Below are 27,972 nucleotides of genomic sequence, written 5' to 3' on the forward strand. Positions count from 1 at the left end.
TTGCATGTTACGTTTATATTTTCGTTCAGTGTATTTAAAAAGGTGCTACATTTCAATATTATTTTGAATAAGTTATTGAAAAAAAATCTATTTCATTTACATCCATAGCCATAGGAAGTAGAGGTGCCCCCTGATAAATCACAATTAAAAAAATGTATATAAAAAATTGTTTCCCCCACCAAATTAGTGTACTAGGCGTTTATTACTCCTGTATGAGAGGATAAAAATACTTTAGAAATCCCTTAGAAGCAGAACATAAACCAAGAAGACACACACATAATACTGCAATGTCAACAACTTTACAAATATTTGTACAAGATATAACAATCCCTCATACCTGACAGTCTCATTTCTAGTTACATTTTTAATCTTTGTGCAATGCTTGCTATTTGAATTCACATAACTTCGAGTACTTTCACTATACTGTAGTCCCACAGGCAATCCCCTTTTTCATACAACCATAATAAAAACACCTATAACAGTATAACAAACAGTTGAGTTAAAAAGAAACCATTCCCTTTCTGACAAAAACAGACATAGGTTTGATCAAAAGCCTGAGATATCTAAATGCAACGAGAGGTACAGGTATGTCACATACATTATGTTCAGGTGGACAGGTAAATACCACTCTTTACTTTTCTCCCTTTCCATCCATTCCTAAACCCTCCTTCCTCATATTATCATTTTTGATCTCCAGTATCTCCTCCCTTTTTTCTTCCACTCCACCTTTTTAGCACCATCCCTGTAGGCAGTGTGTCATAACACTTCGGTTTGGAAACATATAAATGGAACACTGAGACACACATGGCTAACATTCTAAAAACGTAAGGCATGATTTCTACTGCAGCAGTCTGCCGGGTAGCTTAGCAACAGCAATGACCAGCAACAGTGTTTACATTACAGGTTAAAAAGACAAGACATTTGTTACCAGCTAAAACCAATGGTAAAAGTCACTATAGCAATGAGATGAACTGGGCAGTAGGTCTGAAAATGAACAGAACGTCACTCAGTCAGGCACTGTTGTGTGGTTCTTTCTTAGGTATGTGTGGGTAAAACACAGACACATGGATACACATGTAACAGTATGTACATGTGGGTTTGAAGTGTAATGATGACGGTATGTTTTGAATCATTCTCACAGAAATGTAAGAACATAAGGAGTAGTTCACAATGTAGTGCAGACAGAGTTACTCATATTTCCACTGTGTGAATCACACTGCAGCGGTAAAACTGTGTGTGTGTGTTTCACTGTAAAGATTGTATGAAATATGACGATCTGTTCTTGTAATGCTGTTTGGTGTAGTCAGCTCTAGATGAGCCACTTCTCAATGCAGGTGTTGAACACCGTGTCATTGGAGTGCCACTTGACGTGCTCTACTCCAGCCATGGAGCACAGGAACAGGTCCCCGCGAGCGTTTAGGGTCTTCAGGCCAAACACATCTCTCAAATATAGCTGGGAAAGAAGGAGACGAATATAAGGAATCATTATGAGAAGATAACATCTAGCATCTTGATATATCTAGCATCAAGATGGAATCTTGTGTCATAATAATGATGCAAAACCATGGTCTAAAATAATACTTACATCCTGGTCCTTTATCTCAACAACAGTCTCGTTGTCATTGTAAAATCCAAACTGACTAAAGAGTAAAAACAGAAGAAGAGGGAAACAGTGAATGGATGACCTTGAATGAATAAGAGACACACAGACATATCATCTCTCTAGGAACACAATGCCTCATACATTAACGTGGAGAGAGAATATAAGTCCATTTAAGATCAAACATACCTTATCAAGCAGATAGAATGGAATCAATGCTTTACCAGAATATACACTGAGTATACCAAACATTATGAACACCTAACACACAAGGTGTTGAAAGCGTTCCGCAGGGATGCTGGACCATGTTGACTCCAATGCTTCCTACAGTTGTGTGAAGTTGGATGGATGTCCTTTGGCTGGTGGACCATTCTTGATACACACGGAAAACTGTTGAGCGTGAAAAACCCAGCAGCGTTGCAGTTCTTGACACAAACCGATGCGCCTGGCACCTTCTACCATACCCTGTTCAAAGGCACTTACATATTTTGTCTTGCCCATTCACCCTCTGAATGGCACACATACACAATCCATGTCTCAATTGTCTCAAGGCTTAAAAATCCTTATTTAACCTGTCTCCTCCCCTTCATCTACACTTATTGAAGTGGATTTAAAAAGTGACATCAATAAGAGATCATAACTTTCCCCTGGTCAGTCTATGTCATGGAAAGAGCAGATGTTCTTAATGTTTTGTATACTCAGTGTAGATTACAAAGAATATTCCACTCTCTAGGAAAGAGGAAGGATGAACTAGTCACCTGGACTGCCAGGGTGTGATGACTCCGTCGTCTGGCCCCCCGATTAAGACCAGCTTCTTGATACGTAAGAAGTTCTTCTTCCACACTGTTTGAATGAGAAAGGATATGATTTCTAACTACATAATATCATTGTAATTACTGACAAGATAACAAAATGCACATAACAACAATAATGTACAATGACTAAAAGGTTCCTATAAAATGCAGAGTAATACAACACATGACAACACTGACTCAGCAGCAATAGAGTAGATAGACTAACCCTTCTCTGAAATAGTGGATGACTATAAAACCCACAGCAATGTGGACCGACAAGATTCACTAAAGCGGCGTTGCTTTAGCCAACTCTTTTGCTATCTCTCTCAGAATGACCTTCTTGATCCAAACCAGTCAGGTTTCAAGACTGGTCATTCAACTGAGACTGCTCTTCTCTGTGTCACGGAGGCTCTCCGCACTGCTAAAGCTAACTCTCTCTCCTCTGCTCTCATCCTTCTAGACCTATCTGCTGCCTTTGATACTGTGAACCATCAGATCCTCCTCTCCACCCTCTCCGAGTTGGGCATCTCCGGCGCGGCTCACTCTTGGATTGTGTCCTACCTCACAGGTCGCTCCTACCAGGTGGTGTGGCGAGAATCTGTCTCCGCACCACATGCTCTCACCACTGGTGTCCCCCAGGGCTCAGTTCTAGGTCCTCTCCTATTCTCTCTATACACCAAGTCACTTGGCTCTGTCATATCCTCACATGGTCTCTCCTATCATTGCTACGCAGACGACACTTCTGATAACCAGGTGGCGAATCGCATCTCTGCATGTCTGGCAGACATATCAGTGTGGATGACGGATCACCACCTCAAGCTGAACCTCGGCAAGACGGAGCTGCTCTTCCTCCCGGGGAAGGACTGCCCGCTCCATGATCTCGCCATCACGGTTGACAACTCCGTTGTGTCCTCCTCCCAGAGTGCAAAGAACCTTGGCATGACCCTGGACAACACCCTGTCGTTCTCCGCTAACATCAAAGCGGTGAACCAATCCTGTAGGTTCACGCTCTACAACATTCGCAGAGTACGACCCTACCTTACACAGGAAGCGGCACATGTCCTAATCCAGGCACTTGTCATCTCCCGTCTGGATTACTGCAACTCACTGTTGGCTGGGCTCCCTGCCTGTGCCATTAAACCCCTACAACTCATCCAGAACGCTGCAGCCTGTCTGGTGTTCAACCTTCCCAAGTTCTCTCATGTCACCCCGCTCCTCCGCACACTCCACTGGCTTCCAGTTGAAGCCTGCATCTGCTACAAGACCATGGTGCTTGCCTACGGAGCTGTGAGGGGAACGGCACCTCCGTACCTTCAGGCTCTGATCAGTCCCTACACCCAAACGAGGGCATTGCGTTCATCCACCTCTGGCCTGCTGGCCCCCCTACCTCTGCGGAAGCACAGTTCCCGCTCAGCCCAGTCAAAACTGTTCGCTGCTCTGGCACCCCAATGGTGGAACAAGCTCCCTCACGACGCCAGGACAGCGGAGTCACTCACCACCTTCCGGAGACACTTGAAACCCCACCTCTTTAAGGAATACCTGGGATAGGATAAAAGTAATCATTCTACCCTCCCCCTACCCCACCCCCCCAAAAAATAAAAAAAATAAAAAATAAATTGATATGTTGTAAAGTGGTTGTCCCACTGGCTATCATAAGGTGAATGCACCAATTTGTAAGTCGCTCTGGATAAGAGCGTCTGCTAAATGACGTAAATGTAAATGTTGCTGACCTGTTGAATTGGGATTTGGCCTCTCACTGTTCAATAAAGCCAGATAATCACTGCCGTTCACGTACATGTCCGTGTGATGGGGGTCTGTAAGAGAAAACAAACAGTTTAGTCAAACAACAACAACAACAACTTTTCACTACGATCACAGATCCTCAATATATCCACAGTGACTCCTTGAGAAACCTATGTCCTAAACACACTCACCTTTCCAGTAGTTGCAGATGGATATCCTCTGGCCTACTACGGTGTAGCAGAAATGGAACAGATTGGACTTCATGAACTGGGGGAAGAGGTACTTTAGGTAGTCTGTGTCTGAACAGAAACAATAGAACATTTGAGTTTCAGTTTAATTCAGGCCTCAGCACACATTAGCACAAAACATCAATGTACCATGTTTCAAACAATCACATTGGATGTTGAGCACAAAGATCAAGTTGATGGCTTATAATGAACGCATACCTCCATACTGTCCAGCCTGAGGCGAGGACAGAGAGATGAAGGAGTGGACATTGTGATTAGGGAGAGTGGACAGGATCCCTCTACAAATCAGTCCACCTGTAACAGAACGAGGGTGAATATAAAGCTGTATTTAAAAAAAACACTCCTCCACACATTTGTTCTGTAAATGACATTCATGAGATTCAGCATAACACAGTCGCACACACACACCTTGAGAGTAGCAGATGAAGTGGACTCCATCTGCAGCATTTTGCATGATGGGATAGATGGCTTCCTTGAAGCCCTCCACTTGTTTCCATAGTGGCTGTAAGCTGGAGCTGCGGTCAAACAGGTCGATGACTGACACATTGGTTCCTGGGTGAGACTGTCAGAAGAAAAGGATGGGACAGATTAGAGCACTATAAGCATATAATTAGAATATGAATCCTAATTGAATAGGATCAATGACTATAACAAAGCTAGCCTTCCAAATAAACCTTATATAAAGCTAGCAATGTCAGAGAAGATGACAAATTAGTCAATATATGTCAAATAAATGTCTCTTCAACTGACATCAGAATTTCTTATGCAAAAACTTAAAACATGCACTAACTTTTGTATAATTTCAGCCAGTAGTTTTGAAAGTGGTGCTCACGAGCCAAAAGTGGTCCCAGTTTTTTGTGTACTAGGAGAACCCTTTTTGGTTCCATGTAGAACCATTTTTGGTTCCAGGTAGAACTCTTTTGGGCTCCATGTATAACCCTCTGTGGAAAGGGTTCTATATGGAATCCAAAAGGGTTCTACCTGGAACCAAAAGGGGTTCTTCAAAGGGTTCTCCTATGGGGACAGCCAAATAATCACTAGATAGCACCTTTTTGGATTCCATATCATTTAGAACCCTTTGTATATAGCCTCCCTACTGTTATTTTATTTTACTGCTGCTCTTTAATTATTTGCTTTAAAAAAAAAAAAAAAACTTATCTATTTTTTACTTAACACTTTTTTTCCCCTTTTCTTAAAACTGCATTGTTGGTTAAGGGCTTGTAAGTAAGCATTTCACTGTAAGGTCTACACCTGTTGTATTCGGCGCATGTGGAAAATAAAATTTGATTTGAATCATGGGTCAATTGTGACCGACCAGTGATCTACAAACAATATTGAGTAGTAATTTATTATGGAAGATGATTTGTAGATTAGTCAATCTCGCCTTTAAAGTCTGCGGCAATGTCAAACGTGCCCATTATGTTCCGGGCCCCTGAACATCTGCTCAAGAAAAAAAAAGACAAAAAGAAACGGCCTGCGGCTGAATCTAGTTGATGATCCCTGCCAAACAGGGATACTATAATATTGCTTGAAATGCCTCAGCTTGTCTTGTTATCGCATAGCCGTATCCTTTGTAAGGCATTACAAATCAATGGGAGGCGATTAAAGGGGAATTTCAACCATTACTATATTAACAACATTATGTTCGTCATAAACATCACAATTATCCAAACCACAAGCTAGAACTAGCACATTTTCATTTCACTGGTAGTTTCGACTTCCTGTGTATTCGTCTGCTCATAGTCAACCACAAAGTCCGGCATTCACAGCGAATGCAGATACCGCCCGCTGAAGTAGATTGGGCATGCCCACAAACGTGGATGGTGGCATTGTGTACGTCGAACAACACACAACAATCTCAGAACTGTGTGGTGTTCTGTGCTAATTAAACAAACTTTTTTGGTCCTGTCAATCAATTTCGCCTATGCCATGGTAGTCACTGCTAGACTGGTAGATACCTTCAGCAGAGTAAACATGTTTGTTTTGTGCCATAAGAGTAGCTCAATCTGGTAGTCATCTATTCTACCCTTGTCTGGAAAACACTGTTACTAAAAATTGAATTGTCGATATAGCTAACTCACTCTGATTGTGTGTTGGTAGCAATGATGAATGTGTATAAATCGTCTATGGTTGGTTAGTTGGTTCTCAGCCAGTCTCAGCTGGCTAGCAATCTTGCTGCCAATTTAGTGACGCAAGCTGCCAATTTTGAAATGTCCATATTAGGCGTGCTAAGTTAGCCAGTCTAATAGAGCTCAATACAATTAGTGTGGTGGTTAAACTGTGTATTGTTGTATATTTTGTTGTAGATGGTACCAACATGTGCTTCCAACCCAAGCTCTGCACAAGGTGAAGGTACATTTGCTCAATTTACAGTAAGCATGGCATAAACATGAATTGGGTAGTGTTTGTATGGTTTATGTTATGGGGTTAGAGGTACCTTCCAGACAGACCATGTAATCAATTTAGTCTACCCCTCATCTATTTTTACATTTTCTCTTTGTAAAACTCAGGTTATCTGGAGTTATTCCACAGTGCCCTGCTGAAAAATGCAAATAGTCTGGGTTGCCATTTTTATAAGATGTTCAGGAGTCTTAAGGCTTGGGGGTAGAAGCTGTTTAGAAGCCTCTTGGACCTAGACTTGGCCCTCCGGTACCGCTTGCCGTGCAGTAGCAGAGAGAACAGTCTATGACTAGGGTGGCTTGGCCCCAGTGATGTACTGGGCCGTACACACTACCCTCTGTAGTGCCTTGCGGTCGGAGGCCGAGCAGTTGCCGTACCAGGCAGTGATGCAACCAGTCAGGATGCTCCCGATGGTGCAGCTGTAGAACCTTTTGAGGATCTGAGGACACATGCCAACTCTTTTCAGTCTCCTTAGGGGGAATAGGTTTTGTCGTGCCCTCTTCACGACTGTCTTGGTGTGCTTGGACCATGTTAGTTTGTTGGTGATCTGGACACCAAGGAACTTGAAGCTCTCAACCTGCTCCACTACAGCCCTGTCGATAGAAGGGGGGCGTGCTCGGTCCTCTTCTTTTTCCTGTAGTCCACAATCATCTCCTTTGTCTTGATCACGTTGCGGGAGAGGTTGTTGTCCTGGCACCACACGGCCAGGTCTCTGACCTCCTCCCTATAGGCTGTCTCATCGTTGTCGGTGATCAGGCCTACCACGGTTGTGTCATCGGCAAACTTAATGATGGTGTTGGAGTCGTGCCTGGCCATGGAGTCATGGGTGAACAGGGAGTACAGGAGGGGACTGAGCACACACACCTGAGGGGCCCCGTGTTGAGGATCAGCGTGGCTGATGTGTTGTTACCTACCCTTACCACCTGGGGGCGGCTCGTCAGGAAGTCCAGGATCCAGTTGCAGAGGGAGGTGTTTATTCCCAGGGTCTTTAGCTTAGTGATGAGCTTTGAGGGCACTATGGTGTTGAACGCTGAGCTGTAGTCAATGAATAGCATTCTCACTTAGGTGTTCCTTTTGTCAAGGTGTGAAAGGGCAGTGTGGAGCGCAATAGAGATTGCATCATCTGTGGATCTGTTGGGTCGGTATGCAAATTGGAGTGGGCCTAGGGTTTCTGGGATAATGGTGTTGATGTGAGCCATGACCAGCCTTTCAAACACTTCATGGCTACAGACGTGAGTGCTACCGGTCGGTAGTCATTTAGGCAGGTTACCTTAGTGTTCTTGGGCACATTGACTATGGTGGTCTGCTTGAAACATGTTGGTATTACAAACTCAGACAGGGAGAGGTTGAAAATGTCAGTGAAGACACTTGCCAGTTGGTCAGCGCATACTCGGAGTACACGTCCTGGTAATCTGTCTGGCCCTGCGGCCTTGTGAATTTTGACCTGTTTAAAGGTCTTACTCACATCGGCTACGGAGAGCGTGATCACACAGTCGTCCGTAACAGCTGATGCTCTCATGCATGTTTCAGTGTTACTTGACTCGAAGCGAGCAAATAAGTAATTTAGCTCGTCTGGTAGGCTTGTGTCACTGGGCAGCTCGCGGCTGTGCTTCCCTTTGTAGTCTAATAGTTTGCAAGCCCTGCCACATCCGACGAGCGTCGGAACCGGTGTAGTATGATTAGATCTTAGTCCTGTATTGACGCTTTACTTGTTTGATGGTTCGTCAGAGGGCACAGCAGGATTTCTTGTAAGCTTCCGGGTTAGTGTCCCGCTCCTTGAAAGCGGCAGCTCTACCCTTTAGCTCAGTGCGGATGTTGCCTGTAATCCATGGCTTCTGGTTGGGGTATGTACGTACAGTCACTGTGGGGACGATGTCATCAATGCACTTATTGATGAAGCCAGTGACTGATGTGGTGTACTCCTCAATGCCATCGGAAGAATCCCAGAACATATTCCAGTCTGTGCTAGCAAAACAGTCCTGTAGCTTAGCATCTGCTTCACCTGACCACTTATTTTTTTATTGACCGAGTCACTGGTGCTTTTTGCTTGTAAGCAGGAATCAGGAGGATATAATTATGGTCAGATTTTCCAAATGGAGGGCGAGCTTTGTACGCGTCTCTGTGTGTTGAGTAAATGTGGTCTAGAGTTTTTTCCCCTCTGGTTGCACATTTAACATGCTGGTCGAAATGAGGTAAAACGAATTTAAGTTTCCCTCCATTAAAAGTCCCCGGACACTAGGAGCGCTGCCTCTGGATGAGCGTTTTCCTGTTTGCTTATGGCCGTATACAGTTCATTGAGTGCGGTCTTAGTGCCAGCATCGGTTTGTGGTGGTAAATAGACAGCTACGAAGAATATAGATGAAAACTCTCTTGGTAGATAGTGTGGTCTATAGCTTATCATGATATACTCTACCTCAGGTGAGCAAAACCTAGAGACTTCCTTAGATATCATGCACCAGCTGTTGTTTACAAATATACATCGACCGCCACCCCTTGTCTTACCAGAGGCTGCTGTTCTATCCTGCCGATACAGTGTATAACCCGCCAGCTGTATGTTATTCATGTCATCGTTCAGCCACGACTCGGTGAAACATAAGATATTACAGTTTTTAATGTTCCGTTGGTAGGATATATGTGCTAGTACTTTATTTTCAAGTGATTGTACATTGGCCAATAGTAAGGATGGCAAAGGCAGATTAGCCACTCGTCGCCGGCTCCTTACCAGGCACCCCGATCTCCTTCCGCGATATCTCCTTCTCTTTCTACTGCAAATGACGGGGATGAGGGCCCTGTCGGGTGTCTGGAGCAAATCCCTCTCGCCCGACTCATTAAATAAAAATTATTAATCCAGTTCAAGGTGAGTAATCGCTGTTTTGATGTCCAGAAGCTCTTTTCGATCATAAGAGACGGTAGCAGCAACATTATGTACAAAATAAGTTACAATGCGAAAAAACTAACAAAATAGCACGGTTGGTTAAGAGCCCATAAAACGGCAGCCATCCCCTACACACCTTTTAAATATATATTTTCCCCTAACCCTACCACCTCTCCTAATTGGAGTAAACTAATGGACAACAACACTTAGGCTTCACATTGTTGACTGATCTTTCCTCTCAAAAGCAGCTCCCAATGTCCCTCATTGTCAATAAACAATACGCTAGCCGCTCCAATTCGGTTGACACCTTTACCAACAAAGGCGTGTTGCCCTACGTCCCTTCCACCAAAAGTGTAAAATGTTAACAACACAACCATGTCTTTCCAGGAGACGTGCAGTACCAGAAAATCTTCTGCAAGAGGACCAAACAGTTGGTGGTTAAGAAGCCCTCCACCACTTTCGGCAGTCTTATCCAGCTGGCCGTTCACTGCAGACAGGACAAGACCATTTGGAAGGTAGCTCACCAGGAACAGGGTTGGAGAGCCCTGATGTAGAACCACCATAAAATAAACATGGATATTTTCTATCAATCTTCGAAATTTGCCTGCCTTTATGGCTACACAGAATATATTTATATGAGATGTACAGGGTTCTATAGCGTCAAACAGATGCTAGACATTCAGATATGTTTATTTGTCTAAAATACAGGGGAGTGTCCACTATTTAATGCCAACTCAAGACAACTGGGTATTCAGCAAGAATGTTATGGTAAAAGTAACAAAAATAATAATAATTTGAACAGTGTAGTGTGTCTCAGGTGTAGACACACACAAGTGCAGAGAACAGTAGCTACAGATTATTACACCCGATAATGTGATTTACCCAAAGATTTTTGATGACATCTCGTCTATTTCAAGTCTTCTTTCATTGATCGAGACAGGTGGGTGTCCACCCCAAGGTGCTGCATGTCATGATGACAGAGACCTGTCTCAATCAATGAGAGAAGACTTGAAATACACAAGATGGCGGCATACACATCGTTGGATTACTTCATGGAGCAAATAAGTATTTACTTTAATAACGAGCATTTTCTAAATTCAAACTGACCCCCTGCAACTGGACAAGGACATTTTATGAGACTCCTGTTTCCCCGAATCGTGGACAAAGGCATCATCGCTAAGGTTGGTCAAAAATGCTCTGTGCTACACAAAACAGTACCTATCCTGTAACTCTCCCAGTAATGGATACCAAAAATCTTTAGTTAAATGACATTATCTGGTGTAACAATCTCTAGCTAAGAGAACTGGTGGTTATGATGAAATTGCCATTCACAAAGAAACATACAGTATGATCAGTGTAGTAAAGTTCAGGGAACACTTGTAAAGCTGTGGGAGGAGTGTTGTCATGTTCAAACTGCCATTCAGCTCCTCATGAGTCTGCTTGAAATCCAGCATAATGTCTAATCCCTCGAGAGGGATACAGTTCTGTTACAATGACACACGCAGTCAAATTAATTCTGTTTCTCTCCATCTAGAATCCACTCCAGGAAGAAGCACCACACGATATTGTCTGTAAGACAAAAATATATATTATACTCTATTGTACAGTTTGAACGAGAGTTGAACTGTGCCAGCATAACATCAACATTAGGGTAGACTAGTTGCAAACATGTGCACAGGCACAGAGATTACATTTACAACAATATCTAGCCCAATAATAGAAAGAAATATGGCATAACCCTCAACCTTTGCACAGTGACTAGACCGTACAAATGTACCTTGGTAGGTAGGCAGACAGTATCTACCTACAGCCATGTCTATCATGCATGCTTAGGGAAATATCTTTCTAGGAAAACCAGCTTCAGTTTTATAGATTTACAACAGCAAATTGTTGTATTATAGTTTCTTCTCACTGCTTGCTAGTGAACTTAGCTAGCTAGCTTGCTGGATATACAGTACTTGTTATTTACGACCGTTTGGAATCCTATTTTGCGTCATGCCTATAATTCCGTGGGATTGAAATGCATCCACGTTCATAATCAATGTCATCCCTTGGTAATTATGTGAAGATAGCTAGCTAGTAAAATTATTTACAGTTGCTGATGTTACATGTTTGCTAACAAGTTAAAGTTAGCCTGGCGCCTGCTAACTACACTGAACAAAAATATAAAACGCACCATGTAAAGTGTTTGTACCATGTTTCATGAGCTGAAATAAAAGATCCCTGAAATGTTCCTTCTGCTCAAAGCTTATTTCTCTCTTATTTCTTTACATCCTTGTTAGTGAGCATTTCTCCTTTGCTAAGATAATCCATCCACCTGACAGGTGTGGCATATCAATAAGCTAATTAAAACAGCATGATCATTGCACAGGTGCACCTTGTGCTGGGGACAATAAAAGGAAACTAAAATGTGCAGTTTTGTCACACAACAATACCACAGATCACATATCAGATCAGTTTTAGAAAATTTGGCAGTACGTCCAACCGGCCTCAACCGCAGACCACATGTATGGCGTTGTGTGGGTGAGCGGTTTGCTGAGTACCCCATGGTGGCAGTGGGGGCAGGCATAAGCTACGGACAACGAACACAGTTGCATTTTATCGATGGCAATTCAAATGCACAGAGATACCATGACGAGATCCTGAGGCCCATTGTCATGCCATTCATCCGCGGCCATCAACTAATGTTTTAGCATGATAATGCACGGCCCCATGTCGCAAGGATCTGTACACAATTCCTAGAAGCTGAACATTTTCCAGGTCTTCCATGGCCTGCATACTCACCAGACATGTCACCCATTGAGCATGTTTGGGATGCTCTGGAGCGACGTGTACGACAGCGTGTTCCAGCCAATATCCAGCAACTTCGTACAGCCATTTAAGAGGAGTGGGACAGCATTCCTAAATCAACAGCCTGATCAACTCTATGCAAAGGAGATGTCGCACTGCATGAGGCAAATGGTCGCACCAGATACTGACTGGTTTTCTGATTCACGCCCCTACCTTTTTATTAAGGTATCTGTGACCTTAAGAGAGAGATCACAAAGGACTGGGACTAAGACCTGTAGAACTAGCTGTGTGTACTGTCTGAGCAATCAATAACACCAATTTTAATCAATCGTAATATACTAATCAATTATATGCCAGGGAAGGAACAAAAACAGGAAAACTGCACCCCTAGCAGGCTGAAAATTTGCACCCGTATTTCATAGACGTAGGGAGGTCTTGGTGTGGTCGTCGTTGGGTGAGGTTGTGTCTCTCTCTGGCGGGAGGTAAGCTTGGCTTATATGGCTTATATACATAGTTTGGGCTTTGTCGAGTAAAGCTTAAACTATGTATTTAGATTGTAGTTAAGTATTCTAGGTAGTATTGTAGGTAGTTATCGTGGGTTGTTGTATGTAATTATTGTAGGTTAGTATTGTATTGTGGATAGTTGTTTCATGCCTGAGAGTACCTGTAATTACGCCAGCTAGCTGCCTACAATAATTACATACAATAATGCCTACCATTTCAGCTGTTTTTCTAACCTCATTGTCTGAAGCGTTAACGTTAGGTAGTAAGTGGCTACTGTGCTTGAAATTTAGCTAGCTTGTTGCTACCTGGATAGCTACTAAACAATAGCTGGAACGACCTAGCGAACAGACACGAACTGGCTGAGTCAATTCAGTGGCTAGCTTTGCACTTGGCTAGCTAACAGTAGCTGCTAGGGGTAAGTTATAACCTACATTTGTGTTTTGTTTTTACATACTGGTAGCCAGAATCGTTCAAGGGAATTCGGGACATTGGTGACTAGTTAACGTTAGCTTGGCTCTCTCTGTGTGTTCGTGCAGGGGGAGGAGGGGTTTCTTCGTTGGCAGAAAGCAATGGCTAGCTAGTATGCTAACTATTCTAGCTAGCTAACTGGCTGAATAAGTTGACGATGGACTCGCTCAAGCTGTCGGGACTAACCCACAACGTTAGACACGGACACGAATGATCTGCTTGGCGTGTTGACACACTGGTGGTTTGTTGTGGCCGAGTATTGGTGCTAAACCGTGTTGTTGGAGTCCGGCATGCTAGTTGGCTGTGGCGTCATATGACTAGGTGCCCTGGACGGTTTTCACAGAAGAATACTGTACCAAGTTAGCTAGCTGAATAAACTAAATTAGTCTATTCCTAGAAAACATTGAACCGCTGTAGTTTACAGCAATTATAGTTTCTGAGGTGGAAGTTGGGAGAGTTATATTTGGGTGTTTCAGTGAAACGTAAGTGAGGGAGGCCCCGCTCTCTCGCTTTCCCAGATGTTTAGTTCATTTCATTCCGATCTCCTTTGCATTATTGTAGCCATTTTCTGTAGCCTGTCAACTATGCCTCTATCTATCCCTGTTCTCTCCTCTCCGCACAGGCTATACAAAACGCCTCACACCGCGTGGCTGCTGCCTCTCTAACCTGGTGGTCCCTGCACGCACCACCCACGTGGAGTTCCAGGTCTCCGGCAAACTCTGGAACTGCCGTTCTGCAGCCAACAAGGCAGAGTTCATCTCAGCCTATGCTACCCTCCAGTCCCTCAACTTCTTGGCGCTGACGGAAACATGGATTACCACTGAAAACATTGCTACTCCTACTGCTCTCTCCTCGTCTGACCATGTGTTCTCGCATACCCCGAGAGCATCTGGTCAGCGGGGTGGTGGCACAGGAATCCTCATCTCTCCCAAGTGGACATTCTCTCTTTTTCCCCTGACCCATCTGTCTATCTCCTCATTTGAATTCCATGCTGTCACAGTCACTAGCCCATTCAAGCTTAACATCCTTGTCATTTATCGCCCTCCAGGTTCCCTTGGAGAGTTCATCAATGAGCTTGACGCTTTGATAAGTTCCTTTCTTGAGGATGGCTCACCCCTCACAGTTCTGGGGGATTTCAACCTCCCTACGTCTACATTTGACTCATTTCTCTCTGCCTCCTCCTTTCCACTCCTCTCCTCTTTTTACCTCACCCTCTCCCCCTACTCACAAGGCAGGCAATACGCTTGACCTCATCTTTACTCACTGCAACTCCCCTCCATGTCTCCGACCACTACTTTGTATCCTTTTCTCTCTCGCTCTCCTCCAACACTACTCACTCTGCCCCTACTCAGATGGTAATGCGCCGTCGCAACCTTCGCTCTCTCTCTCCCGCTACTCCCTCCTCTTCCATCCTATCATCTCTTCCCTCTGCTCAATCCTTCTCCCTCCAATCTCCTGATTCTGCCTCCTCAACCCTCCTCTCCTCCCTTTCTGCATCCTTTGACTCTCTATGTCCCCTATCCTCCCGGCCGGCTCGGTCCTCCCCTCCTGCTCCGTGGCTTGACGACTCATTGCGAGCTCACAGAACAGGGCTCCGGGAAGCCGAGCGGAAATGGAGGAAAACTAGACTCCCTGCGGACCTGGCATCTTTTCACTCCCTCCTCTCTACATTTTCATCCTCTGTTTCCGCTGTTAAAGCCACTTTCTACCACTCTAAATTCCAAGCATCAGCCTCTAACCCTAGGAAGCTCTTTGCCACCTTCTCCTCCCTGCTGAATCCTCCCCCCTCCCCCCTCTGTGGATGACTTCGTCAACCATTTTGAAAAGAAGGTTGACGACATCCGATCCTCGTTTGTTAAGTCAAATGACACTGCTGGTCCTGCTCACACTTCCCTACCCTATGCTTTTACTTCTTTCTCCCCTCTCTTTCCAGATGAAATCTTGCAACTTGTGACGGCCGGCCACCCAACAACCTGCCCGCTTGACCCTATCCCCTCCTCTCTTCTCCAGACCATCTCCGGTGACCTTCTCCCTTACCTCACCTCGCTCATCAACTCATCCTTGACCGCTGGCTATGTCCCTTCCGTCTTCAAGAGAACGAGAGTTGCACCCCTTCTCAAAAAAACAACACTCGATCCCTCTGATGTCAACGACTACAGACCAGTATCCCTTCTTTCTTTTCTCTCCAAAACTCTTGAGCGTGCCGTCTTTAGCCAACTCTCTTGCTATCTCTCTCAGAATGACCTTCTTGATCCAAACCAGTCAGGTTTCAAGACTGGTCATTCAACTGAGACTGCTCTTCTCTGTGTCACAGAGGCTCTCCGCACTGCTAAAGCTAACTCTCTCTCCTCTGCTCTCATCCTTCTAGACCTATCTGCTGCCTTTGATACTGTGAACCATCAGATCCTCCTCTCCACCCTCTCCGAGTTGGGCATCTCCGGCGCGGCTCACTCTTGGATTGTGTCCTACCTCACAGGTCGCTCCTACCAGGTGGTGTGGCGAGAATCTGTCTCCGCACCACATGCTCTCACCACTGGTGTCCCCCAGGGCTCAGTTCTAGGTCCTCTCCTATTCTCTCTATACACCAAGTCACTTGGCTCTGTCATATCCTCACATGGTCTCTCCTATCATTGCTACGCAGACGACACTTCTGATAACCAGGTGGCGAATCGCATCTCTGCATGTCTGGCAAACATATCAGTGTGGATGACGGATCACCACCTCAAGCTGTACCTCGGCAAGACGGAGCTGCTTTTCCTCCCGGGGAAGGACTGCCCGTTCCATGATCTCGCCATCACGGTTGACAACTCCATTGTGTCCTCCTCCCAGAGTGCGAAGAGCCTTGGCGTGACCCTGGACAACACCCTGTCATTCTCCGCTAACATCAAGGCGGTGACCCAATCCTGTAGGTTCATGCTCTACAACATTTGGAGAGTACGACCCTGCCTTACACAGGAAGCGGCACATGTCCTAATCCAGGCACTTGTCATCTCCCGTCTGGATTACTGCAACTCGCTGTTGGCTGGGCTCCCTGCCTGTGCCATTAAACCCCTACAACTCATCCAGAATGCCGCAGCCCGTCTGGTGTTCAACCTTCCCAAGTTCTCTCACGTCACCCCGCTCCTCCGCACACTCCACTGGCTTCCAGTTGAAGCTCGCATCTGCTACAAGACCATGGTGCTTGCCTACGGAGCTGTGAGGGGAACGGCACCTCCGTACCTTCAGGCTCTGATCAGTCCCTACACCCAAACGAGGGCATTGCGTTCATCCACCTCTGGCCTGCTGGCCCCACTACCTCTGCGGAAGCACAGTTCCTGCTCAGCCCAGTCAAAACTGTTCGCTGCTCTGGCACCCCAAAGGTGGAACAAGCTCCCTCACGACGCCAGGACAGCGGAGTCACTCACCACCTTCCGGAGACACTTGAAACCCCACCTCTTTAAGGAATACCTGGGATAGGATAAAGTAATCCTTCTACCCCCCGTTACCCCACAAAAAATTTTTAAAAATATTGTAAAGTGGTTATCCCACTGGCTATAAGGTGAATGCACCAATTTGTAAGTCGCTCTGGATAAGAGCGTCTGCTAAATGACGTAAATGTAAATGACCAACAGATGCATATATGTATTCCCAGTCATGTGAAATCCATAGATTAGGGCCTAATGAATTTTTCAATTGACTGATTTCCTTTTATGAACTGTAACTCAGTAAAATCTTTGTTGCATTTATATTTTTGTTCAGTATAGCTAGCCAACTCCAGTCATGTGCTAACGTTTGCTAGTAAACCTAGCTTTAGGTGGCTGGTTGTAGCCATATCTACTACTAAAAAGAAAATAGGTTTTACAATCGAGATACAATAGATCTCAGTAGTACGTTAGCCAACAACACATAATATGGGTTTCAGTAGATAAACTAAAGTTAGCTAGGTGGCTTGCTGGAAAAATAACTTACTTAGCTAGGCACCGTATCATCTGCCCTCTTGGTGCTGGCATCAGCTGTGAGATTCTAACGGCACTAATCCAACTCTGTTTCGAATCCTTTTCGCTATATTCTGGTTGAAACATGTATGGTTGAATGTCACCATGTAACTAATAGAACATCAAAAAATTATCCATCTTAGAATTCGTGTTGATGAGAGGAATCACTTGAAGCCATTGCTTTTGCCCAAAGGATTGTGTTAGTGTCAGCTTCCTTTAAAAAAAAGCCTGCCTTGGGGGAGGGACGGGGGCCAGAGCACGAAGCACCGCCCAACACAAGTTGTAGTCTTTCAGAGATTGGAAAAAAATTGTCTGCTTGTATATTTAGCAATGAATAAGCCGATAGGAAAATTGCTGAAAGACATCCAATGGCTCTTTCGAACAAGGACAACCATATCTACATGCACAAAAATGTATAGTGCAATCAGTATAACATAGCCTTCGCGAAATGCCATAAAGCAGGACTACATTTATTTGTAGATCTCGCCCCCTCCCATCAATTCTCCGGAAGCCGTCATAGGGTGTTTCAAGTCCAGACCTGCCTTCCTCCTGGGCAATTTGATTCCCCCAGGGTTGAATTCCCCTTTTAAGGTTGTTTTAAATATTGATCGCAAGGCAGTTTGGAAGTAGTGGGTGCACTTCATTTGAGTATGGGTGTGTGTGAGAGTGAGACTTCAAATCAGATTTTGTATGATGTGTGCCTTTCTAGCAGAATTCTAGACCACACTTGTATCAAAATGTCCCTGTGATACCTAGTTAATTCTCACACCTGCCATCCGGTGTGCATTGCAATCAGGTTACATTAAATTCTGTCCCTTACAGTAATACCCTCTTTGGCATTTAAGTTATTTAGATATCTATAAAACTGAATGATGACAAACTAGTTTCAAGTACTTTATTTTCTGTGGTCTCATCATTAGGGGTTCACAAAGAATCCACTTTTTTTTTTTACATGGTCAAATAACTAGGGATGTGCATCTCTCCTTACAAGCACGATTCGATACGCATCTTGATATATGGGCTCTGACACAATACTTTTAGTTTGAAATGATTCGATTAGTGGAACTAATCAATGTGATTTTGTTTGATGCACTAACAATTGTTGCATGAACACATTCATTTTCCATTCTAAATTAATATCTGATACTGATGGGGCTCAGGAGCTGAGCTGGATCTGTCTGAGCTGACTTCTTTGAGCATGTGTGTATGATGTAGTGTGTGCAGGGTTGCCAGGTCAAGCTCAGATTTCTAGCCCAATGACCACTCAAAACCCAAAACTAGCCCACTTTTTTTCACAGCAAGAGAGGAGTTGCTATATCTATACAATAAACCCTTTTTCCATAACGTTATCGGTCCAATTAAGAATGAATATCATAGTAACTTTCATAGTAAAATTCGGGTTTCCTCAAAATAATGATTACTGCAAGCTATGATATGACGTAATAAAAATAATTTGAATGTGGCGAGAAAAGATAATTCGCACTTATTAAACTCGCCAGATCATTTTCCATCAATGGATGTCGATTTAACTTGTTTGACTGCTATGATTTAAGCAATAAGGCACAAGGGGTATGGTATATGGCCAATATATAGGCCCCATGGTACATCTCTTAACTTAGTTTGAGAAAAGCTAAGGGATTGGTTAAGAGATGGCTGAGTGATTGATAAATCAGCAATTCCGATTTTATGTGTCCATTTAAATCCACTCCACAATGGCCTATCAACTTGTCTTTGATGACCCTAAAAAGTTATTATTATGATTAACCATGTTACGTTTGGCATTGAGATCTTAAAAAATAACTTCAATTCATTTGGACTATGTAACGCTAATGCTTAAAATAATCCAAAAAATTGTCTTCTCAAGGACTAAAAGTCAGATTCACTCCAAATATGTTCTTCGGACTCATCACAATAGTCCCTAAAGAGTTTGAGAAAATAACGTTGATACATTTAAAGATGGCCACACTAGATGCATATTAGCACATATACTAAAAATATATTAAAAATCTTCTTCTCATGAACCATAGCACCAAATGTGGAATGTAGGCCCATGGTACAGAGCTAAGGGATTGGTCAAAAGAGTTATTGACAACTCAAATCAGATTTCACTTGTCCATTTAAACCACTGTAAATCCCTCAACAGTGGCCTATCAACTTGAAACTGGTCATCGCTATCATGGACGTCCCTAGGATGAACCACACTGAATTTGGTATTGATATCTCAAAAAACAAGGGAACTATCATCAACTAATTCTTTGCATATGTAACACTAATGCTCAAAATAATCTTCTCCTCATGATACATATATCAGATTTACTCCAGATGTTGTAATGAGTCTAAATACATCAGTCTGTTTTAGATTTTTTATTTTATTAAACTATGGCCGCATTGTACTTATAGATGCACGTTAGCACATATGCTAATGCTAAAAATAGTTTCAGAATCTTCTTCTCATGAACCATAAGTCAGATTGACTCCAGATTTGGTATATAAACTCAATGAATTCACCTATAATGACAGAATGATTACTAGCTCTGTAGCTCAATTGGTAGAGCATGGCACTTGTAACGCCAGGGTAGTGGGTTCGATCCCCGGGACCACCCATACGTTAAAAAAATTATGCACACATGACTGTAAGTCGCTTTGGATAAAAGCGTCTGCTAAATGGCATATTATTATTATTTATTATTTAGCTACATTCAAAGTCGGCCATGCTATACCACATCACACCAGGGTTATAAGAACTGAAGCGATGGACATGGGGCCATGAAATGTGGTATTTAAATTAGAAGCTGTGTGAATATAAAGTCGCTGCAACCTTAGATGACTGCACCAGACCAGTTGATTTTACATTTTACATTTTAGTCATTTAGCAGACGCTCTTATCCAGAGCGACTCACCAATTGGTGCGTTCACCCTATAGCCAGTGGGATAACCACTTTACAATTTTGGGGGGTGTAGAAGGATTACTTTATCCTATCCCAGGTATTCCTTAAAGAGGTGGGGTTTCAAATGTCTCCGGAAGGTGGTGAGTGACTCCGCTGTCCTGGCGTCGTGAGGGAGCTTGTTCCACCATTGGGGTGCCAGAGCAGCGAACAGTTTTGACTGGGCTGAGCGGGAACTATGCTTCCGCAGAGGAAGGGGAGCCAGCAGGCCAGAGGTGGATGAACGCAATGCCCTCGTTTGGGTTTAGGGACTGATCAGAGCCCGAAGGTACACTATAGATGTCATTGCCACCAGTGGGACAATATATTCACATCCTATAAGAATTTAACCATAATGTCTTATTTTCACCTTGTTGCCGCTAGACAAATTGGCTTGAAAAACTGTTAAGAATTCAAATTGCCTTAACTAATGATGTACGCACTTACCTGTAGTTTAGTTTATTTCAATCAATACAATTCCTAAATCTTACCAAATTCACACCATAACACACATACCTACACGCTCCAAGGGATGCACAAGGAGTCAAGAACAAAACTGTTAAGAGAACAATTCTAAAACCACAAATCATATTCAAACCATATTTGGTACGTAGACTTCGCCCAAAAGGTTAAATATTTAACTTTTTGGGCGAACTTCACATCTAAATGTGAGTTATAGATCTGTCACTCATTGAAAGCAAGTATAAGAAGCGGTAGATCTGTTCTATGTGCGCCCTTTCAGTGCTTCCCGTTTAAGTTTCGTTTTTGCGTCTTTTACTTTCAGGTTTGTACACCAGCTTCAAATAGCTGAAAATACTATATTTTTTGTTATTGACCAGATATTTCACAGCGGTTTAGATGGTACAATGATTCTCTACACTATACATACATTGCTTGTTTTGTCAGAAACTGAAATTAGGCGAACTATTAGAATTTTAGCAACCAGGAAATGGCAGAGCGATTTCTGCATATTGCACCTTTAGCAAATTCATCTCTAATGAGTTTAACAAAATAAAGTCCCAGAATTCAAATATGACCGCAATATACCATTAAAAATATTTTACAAAACTTAACATAAATCATTAGTCAAATGGACCCCAGTATTGGTATATAAACTCAATACAATGACCAGTGGCGACCCGTCATTCAAGGCACCTGTTTGGAGCCCTCCACTTTTAGCAAAAGAAAGCCTGTTTTGCATGTTATTTTGGCATTAATACATGTCACATATCAGTTTGCAAACAATGTAAAAAAAAAATCTATTCATCGAGTAATAAAGCCACATAACATGTCTCTTTTTTTATGCTTTTTTGTGAACGCTCATGTCTGCCGGCCACCCGTTACTGCTCAAAGCCACATCAGGCCAGTCCGCTCATTATCGCTCAGCGCTCAACGCAGTTTGCATCGCGCTCCACTCAAATCGCCCCCCGCTCGCTCCAAAAAAGGAACAAAATCTGCATGTATTTCACTTTTAGCTTAAACCACAGCCTACTTTATCTCCCCGAATTTGTTGCATACAGACTCATCTTGGATTATCCATTCTGTCTTGAAACGGGGATCTAACACTGATGCTAAAATGAGATGTTAATCAGTATAGTATATTCCATAGCGAATTGACACGTTGTTTGCCAATGTTTCTGCAAAAGCAGCGATGCCCATTGAAAGTGCAGCGTGAGTGTCATCGGTGAGCAGGGATTTGATTTCTGTGACAGCAGGGAGGATCATCCCCAGGTTCCGCAGCTCCTTCTGCATTTTGTCTGCGAGGTCTGCCAGTGGTGTCAGCACACTGACAAGGTGCGTCAGCTGCCGTACTTGATTCAGGGTGATGTTAGCAACATTAGACTTGAGTTTGTTTTGCCATAACAGGTCTTTTTGGAACAACTGGTGGATGAACGACTGAATCATCCGCAGCTGGCTGCTCCATCGAATGGCGCAGGCATTTGTGGGGCGGACACCTAATTGGTCGGTTTCCTCTGTGCTCTTGCGTACACTTTTCACCAGGTGCCCGACTTTCACTAACAGCCTATTAATGTTGTCGTGCTCGTTAAAGGCATCTTTGATCGCCAGCTGAAGCATGTGAATGGGGCATCTCAGATGTAAATTTGACAAAGTAAAGTACTGATTTATCATAGTTTCTACATTAGAGGTTATCACTTCCACATGGACTTGCGAGGGCGCAGGTGGTCCCTCATCCTCCTCTTCATGTTCTGCGCTGCTGCTGGAATCCGCAGTCACTTCACCCTCCGCCTCCTCTTCAGTGCCAGGGAGGAGGTTAAACGCCTTGATCATGTTGCTGTGTCAGTGACGACCCGAATCACACGTCGTTGCACGTTCCAATATTTAAGTACACTTTCATACTTTTGGTAAATACGATCTGCGGTATGGTGCCCCTGTATGTGCTCACAGCCCAACAAAACTGTGTGCCCCCGGAACGTCCCATCAATGAAACTGGCCACGATGCCAAGGAAGCTGTGTCCTCTTCTACTGGTCCAAATGTCCGCTGACAGAACGAACCCATCACCATTTTGCAGTAGGTCTTGCAGTTTGGCTTCCATCTCTTCCAGGGCATGTGGCATGAGCGTGTCCCGTACGGTGTTGTAGCATGGGGGGCGGGGGGGTGTAGCCCGGATGAGCTGTGCTGGCGAAGTGTTGCATCCCTTCGCGTTCTCCTTTACTCAGCGGTTCATAGTCCATGAAAATCATTTTTTTTTTAATGCTTCTCTCCCTTGTTATGGTTGGGCCTTTGCATGCAGTGAAGAAACTTTTGAATTCCTCAACCCTTTTCTCTTCTTGCTGCTGCTGCTCCTCTCGCTCTATAAAATACAAATTCATGGACGACACAAATTAAATTAAACAGATGGATTCTGGGTAAGGCTTGAGCATGCTTAAGACTCGTGGTGTGAGCGAGCGAAATTGGAGCGGGACATAGGGCGACGCTCCGTCCTTTTAAAAATGCCGCACTGCGCTCCGTCCAAAATCCGCCCGCTCGCGCCCCACGCTCGCTCCCGCTCCACTCCGCTCACATGCTCTGGTGCTGCCATAGAGTTACATTAGAAGTGCCCATCCAAGAAGGCTAAAGGCCATTGGCCACAGATAAAATGACATCAAATCACGTTATACGTACAGTAGCTTTGATTGGACTGATCATGTCAACATCATACTTTCAAAATCTTAGCTAGCAGTCATCATCATTAATCAAGTCGACAATCTACTGGCAAATGCTTTTTTAATCCTTGTCATATGAAAATAAATAATGAAGAGAAATTACAGATAAAACGTATCGGTGCTCATCAGCCATTGGACATAAACATGGCCCCGTGTAGCTCAGTTGGTAGAGCATGGCGCTTGCAACGCCAGGGTTGTGGGTTCGTTTCCCACGGGGGGCCAGTATGAAAATGTATGCACTCACTAACTGTAAGTCGCTCTGGATAAGAGCGTCTGCTAAATGACTAAAATATAAATATATAATATAACATTACACAACAAGTTGGGAATCGCAAATTCAACAATGAGTGGTTTGGAAGGAATCGGTGACAGTGGCTAACTGCAAGCATTGCAAAGCAATCACTAGCCTAATATTCAGTGGAGTGGCTGTGTGGTCCCAAATCTGTGATTAAGGGGCTCTTTTCCAAGTTTAAAATGATAAACATTCAACATTGGCCATGCGGTCAATGAAGCATGATTTGTGCTGTGATCAAAACAATTGTTAACTCTGAACTGCGAAGTCTTGAACTCACTGAAGTCAAGTTAACTGGGAAGTCGAATAAACGAGCTCCGATTGGGAAAATACATTTTGAACGGTCATCCAAATCGGAATTGTAAAGCCTCTTTCTCTTTCTTTGATGACAAAATTTGCCCATGAAGGACCGCCGCACCACCTTCCTGATCAAGTGAGCACAGCACAAGGTGAGTCCAAAAATGTATTGATGATGTAATATTCCAGGGAGATACCGTGAGGGAAAAAAGTATTTGATCCCCTGCTGATTTTGTACGTTTGCCCACTGACAAAGACATGATCAGTCTATAATTTTAATGGTAGGTTTATTTGAACAGTGAGAGACAGAATGTCAAAAATTTTATAAATTGATTTGCATTTTAATGAGGGAAATAAGTATTTGACCCCTCTGCAAAACATGACTTAGTACTTGGTGGCAAAACCCTTGTTGGCAATCACAGAGGTCAGACGTTTCTTGTAGTTGGCCACCAAGTTTGCACACATCTCAGGAGGGATTTTGTCCCACTCCTCTTTGCAGATCTTCTCCAAGTCATTAAGGTTTCGAGGGTGATGTTTGGCAACTCGAACCTTCAGCTCCCTCCACAGATTTTCTATGGGATTAAGGTCTGGAGACTGGCTAGGCCACTCTAGGACCTTAATGTGCTTCTTCTTGAGTCACTCCTTTGTTGCCTTGGCCGTGTGTTTTGGGTCATTGTCATGCTGGAATACCCCATCCACGACCCATTTTCAATGCCCTGGCTGAGGGAAGGAGGTTCTCACCCAAGATTTGACGGTACATGGCCCCGTCCATCGTCCCTTTGATGCGGTGAAGTTGTCCTGTCCCCTTAGCAGAAAAACACCCCCAAAGCATAATGTTTCCACCTCCATGTTTGACGGTGGGGATGGTGTTCTTGGGGTCATAGGCAGCATTCCTCCTCCTCCAAACACGGCGAGTTGAGTTGATGCCAAAGAGCTCAATTTTGGTCTCATCTGACCACAACACTTTCACCCAGTTCTCCTCTGAATCATTCAGATGTTCATTGGCAAACTTCAGACGGGCCTGTATATGTGCTTTCTTGAGCAGGGGGACCTTGGCGGGCGCTGCAGGATTTCAGTCCTTCACGGCGGTGTGTTACCAATTGTTTTCTTGGTGACTATGGTCCCAGCTGCCTTGAGATCATTGACAAGATCCTCCCGTGTAGTTCTGGGCTGATTCCTCACCGTTCTCGTGATCATAGCAACTCCACGAGGTGAGATCTTGCATGGAGCCCCAGGCCGAGGGAGATTGACAGTTCTTTTGTGTTTCTTCCATTTGCGAATAATCGCACCAACTGTTGTCACCTTCTCACCAAGCTGTTTGGCGATGGTCTTGTAGCCCATTGCAGCCTTGTGTAGGTCTACAATCTTGTCCCTGACATCCTTGGAGAGCTCTTTGGTCTTGGCCATGGTGGAGAGTTTAGAATCTGATTGATTGATTGCTTCTGTGGACAGGTGTCTGTTATACAGGTAACAAGCTGAGATTAGGAGCACTCCATTTAAGAGTGTGCTCCTAATCTCAGCTCGTTACCTGTATAAAAGACACCTGGGAGCCAGAAATCTTTCTGATTGAGAGGGGGTCAAATACTTATTTCCCTCATTAAAATGCAAATCAATTTATAACATTTGTGACATGCGTTTTTCAGGATTTTGTTGTTGTTATTCTGTCTCGCACTGTTCAAATAAACCTACCATTAAAATTATAGACGGATCATTTCTTTCTCAGTGGGCAAACGTACAAAATCAGCAGGGGATCAAATACTTTTTTCCCTCACTGTACGTATACTGTAGCTAAGAAAGTAATACTAAGTGTATGTTGTGTAGTAAGATGTTAGTAGCCCATGCGCCTCACCCTAATAATTTGGTCTATTTACCCCTCTTAATTTCACCTACAGTTCGGACTTGGTGGTGCACATGTAGCCTTTAACCTGTTTTAGAGAAATGTAATCATTGAATATTGTAAGAGCTTTCATTGTCTGCTTATATGGCCCCTTTATTTATCCTACGGTTCTGACTTGGTGTACAGGGAGAATACTGTAAAAATGGCCCATGTTCTGAATTCTGTCGCTGTATATTTAAAAAGTGCTAAACAAATAGCTATTGACTATGTCCGTCCTAGCTCGCTCATTAATGTCTTAATCGAAATTACGGACTGCCTCTTATCCGCTTGTCGTCCCCTTATGCCATAGTTTGTACATCTCAATTGTCAGTAGAAACCACATTTGTTTCAGCAACTCAGCCATATCAGCTATGTTTTTTGTTTTTTTAAGTAAGTAAATGAGGCTGAATGAACTGTTTCACTGCCAGACAAGGCTCCGCTGACAGCCAGGTGTAGCAGTGGTAAGATGTTGGGACAGCTTTATGTAGGCCCTAACAGTTTGTGGGCATGGTTTATCACCGTTATTGTGCAATTAATGTATTGTTTAGTGTTGTGGCTTTGCTGGCATGCATCACACTTTTTTGTTTGGTTTTGCCCCACCAAGATTTACATGCTAAAATCACCACTGACAATGACTAAGAATTGATTACCTGCTGCATTCAAACAGCGCTAGACTAAACTTCACTTTCGTCATCCTTGAGTTGAGAGAAACATGGTAATGCTTTCACTGATTGCACATAAAGGAAGATAGTTCCTACAGGATAGTGCTTGCTTTATCCAGTTAATCTTGTCCTTTCTGTCATCCTGTGAACCCCGTTTATTGCTGCTCACAGCTATATTCCTTATGATTGTTTTCTTGTGCACACACCAAGGCAAAGGGTAACAAAGGCAATATTATGCCAAGAATCTGGCAACAATCAACAGCCTATTTCAGTAGTATTCATTAAGAGCTCAGCTGATATGACTGGCGACAAACGTTGATGATTTCATTAAAACATAGCCTTCATAGAAGAACAATGTGACACTTATGTAACAGTCCCAGCGAGATTGGAAACATTGTAGCGACCGAAGTTCTTATTTAAAAAAAACATGGTCTCGTGCTATTCAAGCAGACCACAGCCATGTTTGATGAGTAAACTTAAGCGCGGGCCCAGGTTACAGCAGCACAATGGAAACCCTAATACAAACAAGTTATAGTTTAAGATACTGATGTGGGTCTTAGACATGTTACATTCTATATAATTTAGCCTGCCATATCTGTTCCATTGTTACATAGCCTAACAGGCGTTTATTATCACCCATATCCAATCTTTCTTGAGTGATATTTGTTGTAGCCTGTGTTGGTATATTTTCATGCACTCACCTGATTGATGAAGCGAAGCAACTCCACAAATTGCCCGGAGCTGTCGAACAACCCATGGACTATGACCACTGGTTTGTACCCGATGACCGCAGCAACAAGGCAGGCACCAAACAGTGTCCACAACAACCTTGTCGCCCCGCTCTTCCTCCGGCTAAAGACAGCAGAAGAGGGCCCTTTCATAGTTATTCTAACAAAACATTAAATCGCGGTAAAAACCAACGAATACTAAAATATCGTACACTGTACACAATCCGCCCAACACCGAATCAGGTTAAAATCTTGTTGCTTTTTGACAATGTTAGAAATAAATAGGTCCTACATACAATTGCCATCTCATCTGCTACTCGTTACTCTCGTTCCCTTTCATAAACCCTTTAAAATTAAATCAACACCCTTGCATAATGTCTGCATGCACATTCTGCATTTGACTGGTGTTTAGACAACACCACTTGATATTTGCTTGGGGTTTTGTTTGTTCCGGTTCTTGATCAAAACGTAAGACCACACATTAAGTCATTTCCGGTTTCGATAGCATCTCAAAGGAGCCGCATGCCCCAACCGTGGCCCCAACTATCCTAGACAGAAAAATACCACCTACACAGACAAATACAGCATGCACCTTTTCCCAAAATAACACACTTAGGACGTCAACATACAAT

At 43.6% G+C, this 27,972-nt stretch overlaps 1 protein-coding gene across 2 annotated transcripts; it reads right to left on the minus strand.

Moving 5' to 3' along the window:
• Positions 1-183: 183 nt before the first annotated feature.
• LOC121571454 (lysosomal thioesterase PPT2-A-like) lies at positions 184-27,810 on the minus strand. Of its 2 annotated transcripts, XM_041882916.2 has the most exons (9): positions 27,637-27,810; positions 27,314-27,464; positions 4,794-4,947; positions 4,584-4,679; positions 4,329-4,436; positions 4,125-4,208; positions 2,359-2,443; positions 1,586-1,640; positions 184-1,453 (listed from the first exon to the last, which is right to left on the minus strand). In XM_041882916.2, the coding sequence occupies exons 1-9, from the start codon at positions 27,648-27,650 to the stop codon at positions 1,310-1,312; spliced, it is 891 nt and encodes a 296-aa protein (XP_041738850.1). In that variant the 5' UTR covers positions 27,651-27,810; the 3' UTR covers positions 184-1,309. The 2 variants fall into 2 exon arrangements, with proteins under 2 accessions (XP_041738850.1, XP_041738849.1); XM_041882915.2 differs by having other exon boundaries at positions 27,314-27,810.
• Between the last annotated feature and the right edge of the window lie 162 nt (positions 27,811-27,972).

The sequence above is a fragment of the Coregonus clupeaformis genome, chromosome 8, assembly GCF_020615455.1.
Source record: "Coregonus clupeaformis isolate EN_2021a chromosome 8, ASM2061545v1, whole genome shotgun sequence".
NCBI classification, from domain to species: domain Eukaryota; kingdom Metazoa; phylum Chordata; class Actinopteri; order Salmoniformes; family Salmonidae; genus Coregonus; species Coregonus clupeaformis.